Below are 13416 nucleotides of genomic sequence, written 5' to 3' on the forward strand. Positions count from 1 at the left end.
GCTGGGATTACAGGAGTGAGCCACCGTGCCCAGCTGACAAATGTCCGATTGAGTGTCGAGTCATTTGACTTTAGAACTGATAGAAGAATCAAAAAAATGACAGATGATGAGCTGCCAGGGAAAATAAATTCGCATTAAAAGGTAGCAGAAAATTACCAAATGAGCTCCTGCCGGTGGCCGTTTTAAATGCTGGCCAATCACTCTTCCTTTTCTAATGCCCTACATGGGAAAAGATTAATTATGTCATAGGGGTTCTGAATTTCCTTCAAGTGTCTAAGGAGTGAGTTATATCCAGTCATGATAGTTGGATCTCCATTTTCTGACATTAATTGTAACTGGAAATGGCATACACTTCAGTCACCTACCCTGTCCTTATTTTGATACCATTAACTCCATCATCGTATAACTAGCAGAGGGCCCAGTCCCTTGTCATAAGGTTGTACTGTGTTTGCCCAACCAGTGCCTTCAACTAATACATGTAGAGCCAGGGAATGGGGCATCCTTGCTCTGTAGATCTCATGATAGAACAAAAGGACAGCATTGGGGAGACACTGGTCCCAGGTGCCTCCCAGCAAGAGATGCCTCTACGTCTGCCCCCACAGGCTCTGGGCTTCCAATTTCAGTTTTAGTGGCAGGATCCCAACCTGCTCCAACTCCATAGTTCTTTTTTTTTGTTTTGTTTTGAGATGGAGTCTCGCTCGGTCACCCAGGCTGGAGTGCAGTGGCACCATTTTGGCTCACTGCAATCTCCGCCTCCTGGGTTCAAGTGATTCTCCTGCCCCAGCCTCCCAAGTAGCTGGGACTACAGGTGCATGCTACCATGCCCAGCTAATTTTTGTAATTTTGTAACTGCCCAAGGGGTTCACCTTGCCCACTGTCTAGACAGAGCCGATTCATCAAGAAAGGGGAATTGCAATAGAGAAAGAGTAATTCACACAGAGCCTGCTGTACAGGAGACAGGAGTTTTATTATTATTCAAGTCTGTCTCCCTGAGCATTGGGGAGCAGAGTTTTTGTTTTGTTTTGTTTGTTTTTGAGAAAGAGTTCCACTCTGTAGCCCAGGCTGGAGTGCAGTGGCGCGATCTCAGCTCACTGCAACCTCTGCCTCCCCCGTGCTGGTTTAAGCAGTTCTCCTGCTTCAGCCTCCCAAGTAGCTGGGATTACAGGCAAGTGCCACCATGCCCAGATAATTTTTGTATTTTTAATAGAGATGGGATTTCACCACGTTGGCCAGGCTGGTCTTGACCTCAGGTGATCCGACCATTTCGGCCTCCCAAAGTGTTGGGATTACAGGTGGAGCCACTGCGCCCGGCAGAGGGGAACAGAGTTTTTAAGGATAACTTGGTGGGTGGTGGGGGAAACAGTGAACCAGGAGTGCTGATTGGTCAGGGATGAAATTGTAGGGAGTCGAAGCTGTCTTCTTGTACTGAGTCAGTTCCTAGGTGGGGGCCACAAGATCAGACGAGCCAGTTTATGTATGTGGGTGGTGCCAGCTGATCCATCAAGTGCAGGGTTTGCAAAATTTCTCAAGTACTGCTCTTGGGAGCAGTTTGGCGAGGGTCAGAATCTTATAGCCTCCAAATGCATGACTCCTAAGCAATAATTTCTAATCCTGTGGCTAATGTTACTCTAGTCCCCAGGCGAGAAGGAGGTCTGCTTTGGGAAAGGGCTGTTCTCATCTTTGTTTAAACTGTAAACTACAAGCTAGGCGTGGTGGCTCATGCCTGTAATCACAGCAAATTTGAGAGGCCGAGGCGGGCAGATCACCTGAGGTTGGGAGTTCAAGACCAGCCTGACCAACATGGAGAAACCCTGCCTCTACTAAAAATACAAAAAATTAGCCAGGCACGGTGGCGCATGCCTGTAATCCCTGGTACCCATGAGGGTGAGGCAGGAGAACCACTAGAACCCAGGAGGCGGAGGTTGTGGTGAGCCGGGATCATGCCACTGCACTCCAGCCTGGGCAAAAAGAGTGAAACTCCATTGCAAAAAAAAAAAAAAAAAAAAAAAAAAAAAACTATAAATTACAAACTAAATTTATCTCACAGTTAGTTAGTTCAGCCTATGCCCAGGAATGAACAAAGACAGCTTAGAGATTAGAAGCGAGATGGAGTCGGTTAAGTTAGATCTCTTTCACTGTGTCAGTCATAATTTTGCAAAGGCAGTTTAATTTTTTTTTTTTTTTTTTTGAGACGGAGTCTGGCTCTGTCGTCCAGGCTGGAGTGCAGTGGCCAGATCTCAGCTCACTGCAAGCTCCGCCTCCCAGGTTTACGCCATTCTCCTGCCTCAGCCTCCAGAGTAGCTGGGACTACAGGCGCCCACCACCTCGCCCGGCTAGTTTTTTGTATTTTTTAGTAGAGACGGGGTTTCACAGTGTTAGCCAGGATGGTCTCGATCTCCTGACCTCGTGATCCGCCCGTCTCGGCCTCCCAAAGTGCTGGGATTACAGGCTTGAGCCACCGCGCCCAGCCGGCAGTTTCATTTTTAGTAGAAACGGGGTTTCACCTTGTTGGCTTATGACCTCAAGTGATCCACCCTCCTTGGTCTCCCAAAGTGCTGGTATTACAGGTGTGAGCCACTGCGCCTGGCCCCAACTCGTTCTAAGACTTAATGAAAAGAGTTTAGCACAGAGACCGAAGGCTGATCTGTCTTGAGAGACCCTGGGCAGTCACTCTGCCATTTCCTGGTGTCTGTGAGGCTTTAGACCACATCAGACACTCCCTGCACACATGGCACCGATGCAGGCCCCCGTCCCTCTGCCACTCCCCACAGAGAGCAGTCGTGGCCTTCGAGTCCCCTTCACCCAAGCCATGACCAGGCAGTTCCAACAGGCATCATCTCTCAACTTTGACTCCAGGGCCTCTCTCAGCTCTGAGGGTCTGAGATTCTGAGGATTTGCCTGGAGGGTTTCTTTAGTCTGGAGCCATTGAGACTAGGAGCCTCACCCCATTCCTTCTCTTACATCCTACAGAAATCAGGGTGAAATGGCCCACACGTGCCGTGGAACCATCAACCTGTCCACCGCGCACATTGACACAGAGGACTCTTGTGGTATCTTGCTGACCAGTGGGGCCAGGAGCTACCACCTCAAGGCCAGCTCAGAGGTGGACCGGCAGCAGTGGATCACCGCCCTGGAGCTGGCCAAGGCCAAGGCTGTCCGCGTGATGAACACTCATTCAGGTAGTGAGCGCTTGGGACAGCGGGTGTGTATATGGTGGTGTCATGAGTGGAGGAAGTGGGAATTGCAAGCAACTGGTGGCCAGTGGTGGCCAGGAGACCCAGGCCAGCCTGGATCAATCTGGAAGGTCAAGGTGCGTGCATGTTCTGTGTATTGTCAGCAGTGAGACGCTCAGCCATTCTGTCTGGCCAGCAGTTCTTGGCATGGAAATGTTTTTGATGGAGAGGAGCTGTGTGTGCTTTTCTTTGGGCTAGTCAGGACTTCAGCAGACCCTTCAGATGCTGCAGGTGTCAGGTCCAGAAGCAGCAGTCAGTGTGTGCCTCAAGCCAGCCTTCTCCCTAGGTTCCCCCATAGTGGAGAGTGAAACCATTTAGCCAAAGCTGCTGCCTTTGCTTATTAGGGAGGCCAGCTCGGATGTCCTGAGCAAGACATTGTATTTTTTACTTTAATAAATTTATTTTATTTTTTGAGACAGAATCTCACTCTGTCGCCCAGGCTGGAGTACAGTGGCGTGATCTCGGCTCACTGCAACCTCTGCCTTCCATGTTCAAGCAATTATCCTGCCTTAGCCTTCCAAGTAGCCGGGATTACAGGCGCACACCACCATGCCCAGCTAATTTTTGTGGGTTTTTTTTTTTTTTTTTTTGAGACAGAGTCTCGCTTTGTCACCCGGTCTGGAGTGCAGTGGCCGGATCTCAGCTCACTGCAGCCTCCGCCTCCTGGGTTTACGCCATTCTCCTGCCTCAGCCTCCCAAGTAGCTGGGACTACAGGCGCCCGCCGACTCACCTGGCTAGTTTTTTGTATTTTTTAGTAGAGACGGGATTTCACCGTGTTAGTCAGGATGGTCTCGATCTCCTGACCTCGTGATCCACCCATCTCGGCCTCCCAAAGTGCTGGGATTACAGGCTTGAGCCACCGCGCCCGGCCAATTTTTGTGTTTTTAATACAGACAGGGTTTCATCATGTTGGCCAGGCTGGTCTCAAATTCCTGACCTCAGGTGATATGCCCACTTCGGCCTCCCAAAGTACTGGGATTACAGGTGGTGAGCCACCACGCCTGGCCAATAAATTTATTTTTTTAAATATGTAACCTAACCAACATGATGAAACCCTGAAGATACAAAAAGTTAGCCAGGCGTGGTGGTGCGCACCTGTAATCCCAGCTACTCAGGACGCTGAGGCAGGAGAATCACTTGAACCCAGGAGGCAGAGGTTGCAGTGAGCTGAGATTGCACCAGGGCAAGACACTGTCTCAAAAAAAAAAAATGTTTTAACGTGACTCATAAACCAACAGCTTCGAAAGCCTATGCAGTGAGGTCTGTCTTTGACTCCTGGTTCCCAGTCACCCACCCCATTCTCCTACCCAGAGGCAACCAGAGATACGTGTATCTTTACATATATATTCAAATGGGTACTTATTTCAGAATAACTGCATTCACCGCCTTATTTTCCATTTAGCAATATGTCTTGGAAAATTTCCCTGTCAATATGTAAAAAGCTTCCTCTTTGTTCTTATGACAATGTAGCATTTCATTGTATGGGTGGACCACAGTTTATTTAACCTATAGCTTGTTGATGAGCATTTGGGTTGTTTTCCTTATTTTGTTGTGACATACTGTGCTGCCGTGAGTAACCTTGCAGGTTCTTCATTCCATGCACATATGAGTATAAATGAAATTTATGTTCCAGGAAGCCGGCTTGCTAGGTCAATGGGCGTGTACCTTTGTAATTGTGCAAGGTATTGTCAAACTGCCTTCCACAGGGGTTGTGCCATGGAATGTTAACAGGAGTGAGTGAGGACACACACCTCCCACAGCCCTGCCTGGCCAGAGCTACAGTAAATGTTTCTGATGGTTGAAAAATGTGTCTACACACGCAGCTGTGATCGTTCTGAAGTCATTAGCAGAATGGTGTATTCCACAGACCTATGTGTTTGTCTCGTGAGGCAGAGCTCCAGGTGAGAAGGGGGCACAGCCCCTGCTTTCCCGGACTATCTTGGAGACTGGGTGGGGAGATGGTGAGTCCTGTGGAAGGAGCTCGGCATTCAGCAGGATGTGAGGGGCTAGTGATGTTGGTCCTTATGCCCCATCCCTGTCTCCCACGTTGGGGTCTGTCCCCCAGCTCTAGGGTCTCAGTGAGTATTAATGGGCACTGAAAACCAGCCTGGCTTTCTCTTTTGTCTTACTCATTTGGAGCATGGGCCACCTGCTTGGTGACTGTTCTCCCTGAGGTCAGCACTCATGTAGCTCTTGTGCATCAGCAATGATGCTGAGTTTGACAGGAGGTCCCCCAGGTACCACTCCATTACCGAGTGAAGGAGGCAGGTGAGACCATCTCAGACATGGGCTGTGTTGGGACTCCCAGAAGGACCCGTGGTCTCAGTTTGTGTGCCTGTGGGAAGCCACTGTGGCAAAAGCTGTGGCTGGTGGCACAGCTGGGCTCAGGGCACTCGTACTGGCCAAGTGAGGATGCCCACTAGAGATCTAGCTTCCTCTTCTTGGTTTCGCTTTTCTAAGTATAAATAAATAAATAAATAAATAAATGATAAATTGCCTTATTTTTTAGGAACTTCTTGAAAATAATGCAGCAGGTGGCAGTCATGGGATTAGTCATCCTGGAACAGTTTTCCTACAACAGCCAATGCGAGGGGTTTTTGCAATTGGCAGGGTTGGGGGGTGAGGGCAGGGAGCAGGGACGTGCTTGTTAACTCAGCTGGGCAGTGCTAGAGACTGCTGGCCCAGACTTCATCTAAAGGAGATGGGACCCCTGAGGGAGTAAGCTCAGGCTCAGCTTCCTTCATTGTATGAGATGCAGCACATGTGCCAAGAGGGCAGCCTTCTGGGCGAGGCCACAGGACAGAAGCAAACAGCCAGGTACCACTCAAGGTAGCATTCCTCTCTTGTTGGCTTTTTGAAGCACGAATGAACCATGCATGTGAAGGAAGAGCCTTCAGGCGGCTACTCTGTGTTTGTAGAAAGATTGGGACCACCTGGTTATGTCTTGGAAAATAGCCCTTTTGTTGGCTTTCTGTTAAAGGCAAGGTCCTCCTCTCTGAGCTCTCAGGCTGATGTCAGAGAGTTGTGGTTTGTAACTTTTTGCCTGTCTTGGAGTCAGCTTGGGGCAGCCTTGAATGAGAGAAGATGGCCTAATGTCACTCTCCTTGGGCCTGGCTGATGGTGGCCAGCTGGGTCAAGGACACAGATAGCACTTTAGGCAGGCCACTGTGGGTTATCCTGGGGCCTGTTTTCTTTTGCTGAACTGAGAACCCTGTCTCACCCTGCTGGAAGCCTACTTCCTACTTCTACTTATCTCTTGAAATCACCTGCTACTTCCCAGCTCTTTTGCCGTGCCCTAATCCAAGTGCAATCCCCTCCTACCTGGATGTCTATCAGGAGTTCGAGACCAGCCTGGCCAACATGCTGAAACCCTGTCTCTGCTAAAAATACAAAAATTAGCCAGGTATGGTGGCGCATGTCTGTAGTCCCAGCTACTCGGGAGGCTGAGGCAGGAGAATCGCTTGAACCCGGGAGGCAGAGGTTGCCGTGAGCTGAGATCGCACCACTGCACTCCAGCCTGGGCGACAGAGCAAGATTCCTTCTCCAAAAATAAAAAATAATAAATAAATAAATAACATCAAAATTTAAAATACTTAGGAATAAATTTAACCAAGGAGGTGAAAAGGAAACTGAAACTAAAACATATTAGTGAAAAAAAAAGAAGACCTGGCTACGTGTGCGCCTGGGATGCAGACGCAAGCCGCCAGCAGAGGAAGCCTCGTAACTACGGCCTTTCCATCGAAGAAAGAGATGAAAATGATGAAAACTCATTAAGCAGTTCCTCTGACAGTAGTGAAGACAAGGATGAAAAAATAAGTGAAGAAAGTGATACTGAAGAAAAGACTGAAGTGAAAGAAGAACCGGAGCTTCAAACAAAAAGCGAAATGGAGGAAAGAACAGTAACTCTAGAAATCCCTGAAGTTTTGAAGAGGCAGCTGGAGGATGATTGTTACTCCATTAATCGGAGGAAACGGTTAGTGAAACTTCCATGCCACACCAACATCCTAACGATTTTGGAATCCTATGTGAGGCATTTTGCTATCAGTGCAGCCTTTTCAGCCAATGAGAGGCCTCGTCACCATCATGCTATGCCACATGCCAACATGAACTTATATCCCAGCAGAAAAGAATGTTGACCTTTGTAAGGAGATGGTGGATGGATTAAGAATAACTTTTGATTACACTCTCCCGTTGGTTTTACTCTATCCCTATGAACAAGCTCAGTATAAAAAGGTGACTGCATCTAAGGTTTTACTTGCAATTAAGGAAAGTGCCACAAATACTAGTAGGAGCCAGGAGAAGCTCTCTCCCAGCCCACGTTTGTTGAATCCATCCAGGCCGCAGTCTACAGAGAGTCCGTCGACCACTGGTGAACCAGCCACCCCCAAAAGGCGCAAAGCCGAGCCGGAAGCAGTGCAGTCTCTGAGGCGGTCCTCGCCCCACACTGCCAACTGTGACAGGCTTTCTAGGAGCAGCACCTCACCTCAGCCCAAGCGCTGGCAGCAGGACTTGTCCACCAGCATGCCCAAGCTGTTCCTGCACCTGGAAAAGAAGACACCTGTGCATAGCAGATCATCTTCACCTATTCCTCTGACTCCTAACCAGAGTCAGGGAATAGAAGGGAGTGCTGCGTTTGCTGGCTTTGAAGGGAGAAGAACTAATGAAATAAATGAGGTCCTCTCCTGGAAGCTTGTGCCTGACAATTACCCACCAGGTGACCAGGCGCCTCCACCCTCTTACATTTACAGGGCGCAACATTTGCTGTGACTGTTTGTAAAACTTCCAGAAATTCTTGGAAAAATGTCCTTTACTGAGAAGAATCTGAAGGCTTTATTGAAGCACTTTGATCTCTTTGTGAGGTTTTTAGCAGAATACCACGATGACTTCTTCCCAGAGTCAGCTTATGTCGCTGCATCTGAGGTGCATTACAGCACCAGGAACTCCCTCCCAGGCAGTCTATAAAAGCGTTGATGGTTCTGTAAGAACAACTGCTCCATCTAGCATGGCGTTCTGAGTTCCAGGTAAACAACTAACAAGGTGGTGGGTCTTTACCCAGAGCACAAAACACTGCCCACCTGAGGGCTTTGACAGAGGTGGCCCTGTTTGAGTTCCCCATATACTGTAGTTACTCTGTTTAGAATTATTTCCTAGGTGCTTGAAAGTGTTCTGACATGACACTTGCTACGATGTAGGCCATCTGTGATGGCAGGAAAAAAGCAACTGTGTTCACAGTGAAATGTTCATGGAAGTATACATAGGTTAGGCCATTTCAGTAGACATTGCAGTTAGTTAGCAAGAACCACATTGTTTCGTTATTAGCATTAAACAAAGTTGTTTTTGCAAATTGGTTTCATTCTCTTGATGATGCTAAGCAACTCTGTCCAACAAGGTTTAGTTTGTACTTGAAAATCGCAAAGTCGTCTTGAAGTATTTTAGAGGGAATCCATATTGATGGCAAAAGAAAATATGCAACTATAATTTGCTTCTAACAGTTCCCTCTCTGTGAAACATTATTTTTGGTGAGCTAAAGAAAGCATTGCTTTTCTTGTTTGCAATTTTACAGCTATACTTTTTTGTGTAATGTTATGGTTCCCTTTCTGTAAAATGTTCTTTTTGGTGATCTAAATAAAGCCTGTCTTGTTTGAGAAAAAAAAAAAAAAAGAAGACCTTTATAAATGGAAAGACATTCCATGTTCATGGATTGAAAGACATAATATTATTAACATGGTGAACTGCCTAAGCAATCCATAGAATCAATGTGATCCTCGAGGTCAGGAGATCGAGACCATCCTGGCTAACACGGTGAAACCCCGTCTCTACTAAAAAAAAAAAATACAAAAACTAGCCGGGCGAGGTGGCGGGCGCCTGTAGTCCCAGCTACTCGGGAGGCTGAGGCAGGAGAATGGCGGAAACCCGGGAGGCGGAGCTTGCAGTGAGCTGAGATCTGGCCACTGCACTCCAGTCCGGGCGACAGAGCGAGACTCCGCCTCAAAAAAAAAAAAAAAAAAAAAAAAAAAAAAAAAAAAAAAAAAAAAAAAAAAAAGAATCAATGTGATCCCTATCAAAATCCACTGACCCTTTTTTGCAGAGATGGAAGCATTTATTCTAAAATTCATATGGAATTAATTTCAGAGGACTCCCGAATTGTCAAAACAGTCTTGAAAAAGAACAGAGTTGGAAGACGCCACTTTTGAAACTTGCTAAGGGCTGTAATAGTCAAGACAATGTGGTACTTGAGTAAAGATAGACATACAGATCAATGGAATAGAATTGAGAGTCCAGAAATAAACCCATACATCTCTAACCAATGGATTTTCAGCAAGAGTACCAAGATCATTTAATAGGGAAAGGACTGTCTCTTCAGCAAATGGTACAGAAATGATTGGATATCCGCATACAAAATAATGAAGTTGGACTCCCCCCCCGTCTCCACCACCATATACAAAAATTAACTCAAAATCTCTTAGGCATGGTGGCTCACATCTGTAATCCCAGCACTTTGGAAGGCTGAGGCAGGTGGATAACCTGAGGTCAAAAGTTTGAGACCAGCCTAGCCAACATGGTGAAACCCCATCGCTACTAAATATACAAAAATCAGTCAAGTGTGGTGGTGCACACCTATAGTCCCAGCTACTCAGGAGGCAGAGGCAGGAGAATTGCTTGAACCTGGGAGGCGGAGGTTGCAGTGAGCCAAGATTGTGTCGCTGCACTCCAGCCTGGATGACAGAGAAAGACTCCATCAAAAAAAAAAAAAAGAGAACTCAAAATGAATCAAATACCTAAATATAAGAGTTAAACCAACAAAACTCTTAGAAAGAATAAACAGGAGTAAATTTTCAAAACCTTGGATTTGACAATAAGTTTTTATTTTTAATTTTTATTTATTTGTTTATTTACTTAAGACAGGGTCTCACTCTGTCAACCAAGCTGGAGTGCCGTGCTGAGATCTCAGCTCACTGCAGCCTTCACCTCTCAGGCTCAAGTGATTCTCCTGCCTCAGCCTCCTGAGTATCTGGTACCACAGGAACGAGCCACCAGGCCAGCTAAGTTTTGTATTTTTAGAAGAGACAGGGTTTTGCCACATTGGCCAGGCTGGTCTCAAATTCCTGAGCTCAAGTGATCCGCCCACCTTGACCTCCCAAAGTGCTGGGACTACTACCAAAGACGTGTGCCACCGCACTCGGCCAGCAATAAGTTTTTAGATATGATACTAAAAACAAAAGCAGCTAAGAAAAAAGATGGATGAATTGGACTTCATCAAAATTTTAAAATTTTGTGCATCAAAGGACACTATCAAGAAAAGGAAAAGATAGCTCACAGAATGGGAGAAAATATATGCAAATCATACATTTAATAAAGGTTTATCATCCAGAATATATAAAGGATTCTTACAACTCAACACCTAAAACAAAAATAACCTATTTTAAAAAATGAGCAGGCCAGGCGCAGTGGCTCACTCCTGTAATCCCAGCACTTTGGGAGGCTGAGGTGGGTGGATCACTTGAGGTCAGGACTTCTAGACCAGCCTGGCCAACATGGTGAAACCCCGTCTCTACTAAAAATGCAAAAATTAGCTGGGTGTGGTGGTGGGTGCCTGTAATTCCAGCTACTTGGAGGGCTGAGGCAGGAGAATCACTTGAACCTGGGAGGCAGAGGTTGCAGTGAGCCGAAATCACACCACTGCATTCCAGCCTAGGCAACAGAGCAAGACTAGGTCTCAAAATAATAATAAAAGAAAATAAAATAGTGGACACATGGCTGGGTGTGGTGGCTCATGCCTATAATCCCAGCACCTTGGGAGGCTGAACTGAGTGGATCACTTGAGCTCAGGAGTTCGAGACCAGCCTGGGCAACATGGCAAAACCTCATCTCTACATAAAAACCAACCAACCAAACAACAACAGCAAAAATAGCCAGTGTGGTGGCACATAGCTGTAGCTACTCAGGAAGCTGAGGTGGGAGGATAGCTTGAGCCCAGGAGGCAGAGGTTGCTCCCAGAGGCTGAGATTGTGCCACTGCACTCTTGCCTGGGTGACAGAGCCAGACCCTGTCTCCCCGCAACCCCCGCCCCCCGCCAAAAAAGGCAAAGTACTTGAACAGACACATCTCCAAAGAAGCTAACAAATCCATGAAAAGAGAATCAACATTATTAGTCATTGAGGAAATGCAAATCCAAAAAAACACTTCACACCCATTGGGATGGAAAATAACAACATCAAAAAAGAAAAGTAACAAATGTTGGCAAGAGAGTGGAGACATTGGAACCCATATACATTGCTGGTGGAAATGTAAAATGATGCAGCCACTGTGGAAATAGTTTGGCATTTTCTCAATAAGTTAAATAGAATTGCCCCTGTGGCCCAGCAATTCCACTTCTGGGTCTATACCAAAAAATAATTGAAATCAGGTGCTCAAACAAGAACTTATACACGAACAATCATAGCAGCACTATTCACAATAGCCAAAAGGTACAAAGAACCCACATGCCCATTAATGGGTGAATGGATAAAGAAAATGTGGTATATCCATACAATGGAGTATTATTCAGTCATGAAAAGGAATGAAGCACTGACACATGCTACAACATGGATGAACCTTGACAACATTATGGTAAGTGAAAAAAGCCAGACACAGAACACCCACATATTGTGTGATTCCATTTATACAAAATATCCAGAACAGATAAATCCATAGTGATAGAAAGCAGACTAGTGGTTGGTAGGAACTAGGGGGAGATGGGAAATGACAGCTTAATGGGTACAGAATTTCTTTTTGGGGTAATGAAAATATTGTGTAACTATACAGAGGTGGTGGTTGCACGTTATGAACGTACTAAATATCACTTTAAAATGGGCCAGACATGGTGGCACATGCCTGTAATTCCAACACTTTGGGAGCCTGAGGCAAGAGGAATGCTTGAGCCCAGAAGTTTGAGGTTGCACTGAACCACGTTCATGCCATTGTACTCCAGGCTGGGTAACAGAGCAATGCTTTGTCCCCAAAAATAATAATAATAAAAATAAAATGATGAAAATGGTAAACGTCATGTATGTTTATATCCACACACACCCACAATTATCTTAGGTGGCTTGCTAGTGCTGGTTGGGTAAAATCCAAGCTCTTCCTCACCTCGGAGGTAAGGCCCCGTGTGATCAGGCCCTTGCTGGCAGCTCCTTTCCTGCTCCTCTCTGCCCCGCCCACTGGGCTCATTTCTGCTTCAGGGCCTTTGTACTTCCTGGTATCTCTGCCTAGAACACATCTGACTGGTGTCCCATCTTCAGAGCTCAGCCTAATGTCACCTCAAAGTACTTTAAGCTGTTTAAGCAGAGAGAGTCTCTATTGAGACATCTCCATTATAAGACCCTGGATATTTTCTTCACTGCCATCTGCTGTCATTTTTATTTTTATTTTTTTATATTTTGAGATGGAGTCTTGCTCTGTCACCCAGGCTGGAGTGCAGTGGTGTGATCTTGGTTTACTGCAACCTCCATCTCTTGGGTTCAAGTGATTCTCCTGCCTCAGTCTGCAGCTGGGACTACAGGCACCCGCCACCACACCTGGCTGATTTTTGTATTTTTAGTAGAGGCAGGGTTTTACCATGTTGATCAGGCTGGTCTCGAATTCCTGACCTCAAATGATCCACCCACCTCTGCCTCCCAAAGTGCTGGGATTACAGCCATGAGCCTCCACACCCAGCCTATTTTTATTTATTTATTTATTTTAATATGGAGTCCACGCTGTCACCCAGGCTGGAGTGCAGTGGTGCGATCTCGGCTCACTGCATGCAGCCTCTGCCTCCTGAGGCTGGTCTTGAACTCCTGACCTCAGGTGATCTGCCTGCCTCAGTCTCCCAAAGTGCTGGGATTACAGGTGTGAGCCACTGCACCCGGCCTAAACTAAAAAACTTCTAAGACCCCCGAACCATTTAAATTTTTTATTGTTCATCTCCTCAATAGAACCTAAGTTCCTTGAGGGCAGAGAGAGCCTGTATGTCTTGTTTCCATGGTGACGTCAGGGCCAGGCCCTGAGTTTGTTACCGGAGTTGGTGCCCAGCAAGGATCTGTTGTGGGGCCAGTGTGCCATGACACCCTTGGCAGCACCAGCAGTGTCCTTGCAGAAGAAGACTGTGGTGCTGCAGTTCCTTTCCGCCTGTTGTCACCAGAAAAGGGGGTCTGGTCCCAG

General features: G+C 46.7%; 2 protein-coding genes across 3 annotated transcripts in view; both read left to right on the forward strand.

Annotated features, from left to right (window-relative positions):
• The window catches only part of OSBP2 (oxysterol binding protein 2), a 229594-nt gene that overhangs the window by 49789 nt on the left and 166389 nt on the right, over positions 1 to 13416 (forward strand). For both annotated transcript variants that reach the window (XM_030915740.1, XM_030915739.1), the window contains one exon: positions 2971 to 3179. In XM_030915740.1, coding sequence (XP_030771600.1) covers positions 2984 to 3179 — 196 coding nt within the window. In that variant the 5' untranslated portion in view covers positions 2971 to 2983. The remainder of the gene's footprint in view (positions 1 to 2970; positions 3180 to 13416) is intronic.
• LOC115892713 (putative male-specific lethal-3 protein-like 2) lies at positions 7104 to 8196 on the forward strand. The gene is given in 2 exon segments (XM_030914361.1): positions 7104 to 7342; positions 7344 to 8196. Coding segments are annotated over 2 exon segments (1077 nt in total). The 5' UTR covers positions 7104 to 7118.

This window comes from Rhinopithecus roxellana, chromosome 13 (assembly GCF_007565055.1).
Source record: "Rhinopithecus roxellana isolate Shanxi Qingling chromosome 13, ASM756505v1, whole genome shotgun sequence".
Lineage (NCBI taxonomy): Eukaryota > Metazoa > Chordata > Mammalia > Primates > Cercopithecidae > Rhinopithecus > Rhinopithecus roxellana.